At 33.1% G+C, this 4,821-nt stretch overlaps 1 protein-coding gene across 1 annotated transcript in view; it reads left to right on the top strand.

The window, feature by feature from the left end:
- Positions 1-2,850, top strand: part of HELRODRAFT_108507 (hypothetical protein) — an 8,190-nt gene extending 5,340 nt beyond the window's left edge. The window contains exons 11-13 of the mRNA XM_009032317.1: positions 940-1,039; positions 1,692-1,823; positions 2,278-2,850. Of these exons, the coding sequence (XP_009030565.1) occupies positions 940-1,039; positions 1,692-1,823; positions 2,278-2,337 (292 nt within the window). The 3' untranslated portion in view covers positions 2,338-2,850. The remainder of the gene's footprint in view (positions 1-939; positions 1,040-1,691; positions 1,824-2,277) is intronic.
- Positions 2,851-4,821: the final 1,971 nt, after the last annotated feature.

The raw sequence follows: 4,821 nt of genomic DNA, 5'->3' as shown, positions 1-4,821 counted from the left end.
TAAGCGATCAGTTGTATCCATTTCATTTAAATTTAGAGCTTTCATGTCTTGCTCGATTGTTTGCGACCAGAACTTCTTTGGACGGCCTTTGGGACGTGTGCCAGGTACTTCAACATCTGCAAGAGAAGTTATGGCACTGTTTCCACTTCGTTTGACATGACCAAACCACCGCAGACGGTGTTGCCGGCATTCGTCCTTTATATCATCTAAACCAGCACGACGCAGGATTTCGGTAGATTTGATGTGGTCCTTCAGACTAATTCGTTGCATCCATCGGAGCATTTTCATGTCGGTTCGTTGAAGTTGTTGTTCCAGTTTGGTTGTCATTGGCCATGTTTCTGCACCATATAACAACACCGGATGTATCTCAGTTTTATAAAGTCTTGATCGTAGTGGTGGTGGGATGTCACGCCGCGTCAATATAGAGGCAAGGAGATGCCATTTATTCCAGGCTGCACGTATGCGTGCTCGAACGACAGCTTCAGCTGTTCCAGTACAATCTAGAACATCCCCTAGATATTGAATCGATGTGACTTTCTTTACCTTAATGGCTTCAAAAACATTGCTATTTCGAATTTAAAAAACCTGCACTGAAGATGATTTGTGAAAAATCGAAATAAGGCCTATAATAATTTTATTTTCAATGGAATTGAACAATTTCCAGAAAAGTCCAGTAAGGAAAATTGAAAAGACAAAATTTAAATCGATTAATGCCGAAAATTCGGTAGAATTCATACAATACTGTATAGAATTTATATTTATATACATTCAGTTGCAATACATTTATATTTGTATTCATATGTATGTAAATGTTTTTGTGTGTATTTAAAATTGAGGAATTAATTTTAGTTTATGTATTTGTTTCAAGTATATACAATAGATTTTATTGCATGTTATTTCAAGTTTGATTTGATTCAACACTCGCTGAACACGCACAAGGTCTTACTTGAACTGTCCGAAGATATTGTGTCAGTACATGAATCCTCTTTATGAGCCCAACCAGTCTGTCCTCTGGCCATCTGTTCTGCCTCACTCGCTGGTTTGTTGTTATTGGTTTGTTTTAGTTTGTTGTTGGTTTGTTGTCGTTGGTTTGTGGGCTGTTTGTTGTTGCTGGTTTGTTGTTGGTTTGTTGCTGGTTTGTTAATGGTCTGTTGTTGGTTTGCTGTTGGTTTGTTGCGGGCTTGTTGTTGGTTTTTTGTGGAAAATTTTGGAAAACTAACTATCTCGTGCATATATTGCTGAGGAAGATTGAAGTGAGTTATTAGGTCAGGTCAGCTAAATAAAATATTTTATATTGTTTGTTCATATAATAGGGTTTATTCTCTTTATTCTTTCCAAATTGTTGGGTGCCAGTGAGGTACTTGTTGATTTTTAGCATGTGTTAGCTAATTGTATATGCAGTGAAACAAAATTGGTCCTTATGTCACACTTGAATGATAAAAGTTGAGAGCATTTAAGCCTGATGAGGTACTTATTTCTTACGGAGATTTAAATAAACATACAAAGATGAATTTCATGCTACTGTTTGGGAATAAAATGATTTTTCTAGATTTGTAAAAATCTTTTGTGAAAATAACTTGAACGCACTCGATTGACTTGATTGAATGTATTTTGTGTTTAGTTGTTGCAAATAATGTGAATTTGTAATGATGAGAGGCGTTAAATAAGTTGAAACGATGAACCAATGGCAGCAACTTTGGACAAGTGTGTACCAGTGCTGGCAGAGGTTTCTACCTATACAAACTGAAATATGGGATGAAATCGTTCAAATCAAGCAAGATAACAAAGAGATCAGGGCCACTGTTGTCAAGATGAAAAAGTATGTTGGTGTTGCTTTTGTTGATGTTGTCATGTCAAGATGAAAAAGTATGTTGGTGTTGCTTTTGTTAATGTTGTCAAGATGCAAAAGTATGTTGGTGTTGCTTTTGTTGATGTTGTCGATGCTTGCCATGCTGATGCTATTGTTAGACGTTGATTTGACTATGTTCGATGCTACGGTTGTTCAATCTGCTGATGTTGCTGATGTATTCATGAAACAATGAAACATAGGATTTTCTTATGTTGTTGTCATTTTTATGTTGTTTGCTGTCAGCGGTTTTGTTGTAATGTAATTTTAAGTATTAGTATTTAGTGTGTGCGTGCGTTTTGTGTCTATGCGTGTGCGTGCGTGTGCGTGCGTGTGTGCCTGTGCTGTGCATTTGGAGTTGTTCACGTCTAAATTTTAATTTTAAAGAATAACCTTCCATTCGTATATTCATCCACAATCTTTTTAGATATCTGGTGAAACTAGAGAAGGAAGCGTTGAACAGGGGATTGGTTGACGTGTCTTCCGAATGAATGAATAAATGAATGAATGAATTAATGAATGAATTGATTGATTGATTGATTGATTAATTGATTAATTAATTAATTACTGATTGAATGATAGTTTAATTGGTTAGTATGCTAATGGGTTGACTAAAACGAGAAGAAAACATTCTGCAGAAACGTCTGTTTAAATACACATGCTTTTATATCACTTCACAATTTATTAGGATCATTGAACAATTATTCCACATTTATTACTTTTCGTCTTTTCATATCGTTGTATAGTTATTATTGTTGCTAGGTGTTGTTGTTGTTAATATTAATTCAATGTGCAATGTGTGTATGTAGGTTAGGTACAACATCGGCTCTCTTTAAATGAAGAAGTGCACCAAAAATTTCAACTATATATCGTTAATTGTTTATATATATATATATATATATATATGTATATAATATATATAAAATATATATATATATATAGTTATATAAATACTATCGCTTGTGTATTTGTTGTGAAAATTGCAAATAAGATATTGACATTAAAGCTTAGTGCTCATGGTATTTGTGGTTGGGGCGTCGTTAATTGTGACTATTATTATATTATTATTATCGTTATTTCTATTATTATTATTATTATTGTATTTATATCGTATTGGCAGGTGCTAGGTGCTTTTAAATGAAAAGAATGGTCTTATTGGAATGTTTATTAAAATAATTTTATTAAAATAATTTTTCGCTATCATGCATTCCATACCAGCGCAGAACTGTTGTCTACTTAACTTACCTAGGCCTCCTGCTAACTAGCACTTTATTTAACCGACACACATTCATTCACATTCGATTCATATCGAATTCCACAATTACAAGTTTGAAACAGACTGCATACGAGCTAGAGATCATTTTATGATCGTGTGTGTGAGTAGAGCAACAACAATAAACGGATATTGTAATCCGGAAGAAATACTGGACACAACTCACAGTTACAAAGTTTAGCTTGGACGACAATAACTTTGAAAATTAATTTAAATAGTTTTTTGGCGTATTTAGATGAAATCAATTTATTTTAAATTTAATTTAAAAAGGTCAAAAAGAAAAAGGCTTGAATTAATTTTAAGTGTTGCAAATTATAATAAGCGCTTATGAAAATTTACCAATTTGAAACCAGCATTTTATCTCATGTCATCAATGCCAATGGCAATGCTTATGCAATTTTAATCAATATCATCTAGAGGTAAATTTGGTTGAAAATAAAGATGACGTCAATTTTTTTAAAAATACCGTTGCCTCATATAAGATATATAATAATAAAAGATTCATGAAAATCATTAAAATGAAACGAGGCTAACTAAAGGAACCAATAAAGAACTTTTTCGTTTTTTATTGTCTTATACTGTTAAATACTATTATACACGCGCTTGCATGGGCTTGCTCGTTTGTTTTATGCCAAAGTTGTGGATGTGATGACAGTAGAACAAACGTTTTTAAATGAAAACTTGACTGAATATGTATACGAATTAATTTAGTTATAAGAAATATAAACGAAAACTATGAAATCTCGCTCCCAATAAATTTAATTGAATAAAATAAAGGAATAAAAATAAATAAATAGGCACATTATGCTTGTGACGTGTGAAACATTCATCCGTTCTGTCCCACCGATAGCCAACATTAGTGATTGCCACCAATCAGAAGGTGACGAGTGTTGTAAATTAGAATTGTTAAAAAATTAATCCAAATAAAAAAATATTGAATTGAAACGTTGAAAAAATAAATTTCTTAAGGTACCAAGAAAATAAACGTCGTGACAATGTGACGAAAATAAATCATGACTAAATTTTATTACAAATCCGAACAGGATGAGTTAAGCAAGTGACTGACTAGAACTTGAAAAACGACATGTCTCTTAACTGATTTGAGGTATGGCCGTATGATAATGTAGGTCTTGAATTGACAGATGTGTTATTTTTGGTAATCAATCTCACATTTATGTTAACATTTTAGATTGGATTTAGAGATAAAGGAGTTGTAGAGCGACACTGAGGTCGGATTTAGCAGATAAGTGACTATATATGAGTGATTTTGAAATAAACCAGCAGCCATTTACACTGAAATAAGGTGTAATGGTTCAGATGTCTGCTGTGGTAATGACAGGGTTTGACTGCAAAGATCGCCGCCCACCACAGGCTGCTCACAGTTCGAGAATTCGCGTTAGAGATGAGCATGGGAACGAGAATTGTGGTAATCCCATGTAAATACACGGAAATTTTATGTATACTTACACGCTCTGTTTTTTTGTTGTTATTGCCTCGGAAAAATACTAAAGAAAAAATTTGAATAACTTAACAGACGTTGGTTATCAAATAAATAGTGAAGAGCATCAAAGATCAGCATATTTGTAGATAGGTACATGTTAAAAATTACTTTTAATCTCAGGATGATAATAATGGGCGGATATCAGTGTTAAAACATGACAATTTTAGCTCAAATAAAGGGTAATAACGTTATAAAAACGAA

Source organism: Helobdella robusta (genome assembly GCF_000326865.2).
Source record: "Helobdella robusta unplaced genomic scaffold HELROscaffold_8, whole genome shotgun sequence".
Classification (NCBI taxonomy): domain Eukaryota; kingdom Metazoa; phylum Annelida; class Clitellata; order Rhynchobdellida; family Glossiphoniidae; genus Helobdella; species Helobdella robusta.
Note: the sequence above shows the minus strand (reverse complement) of the source record. Positions and strands in the feature narration are given on the sequence as shown.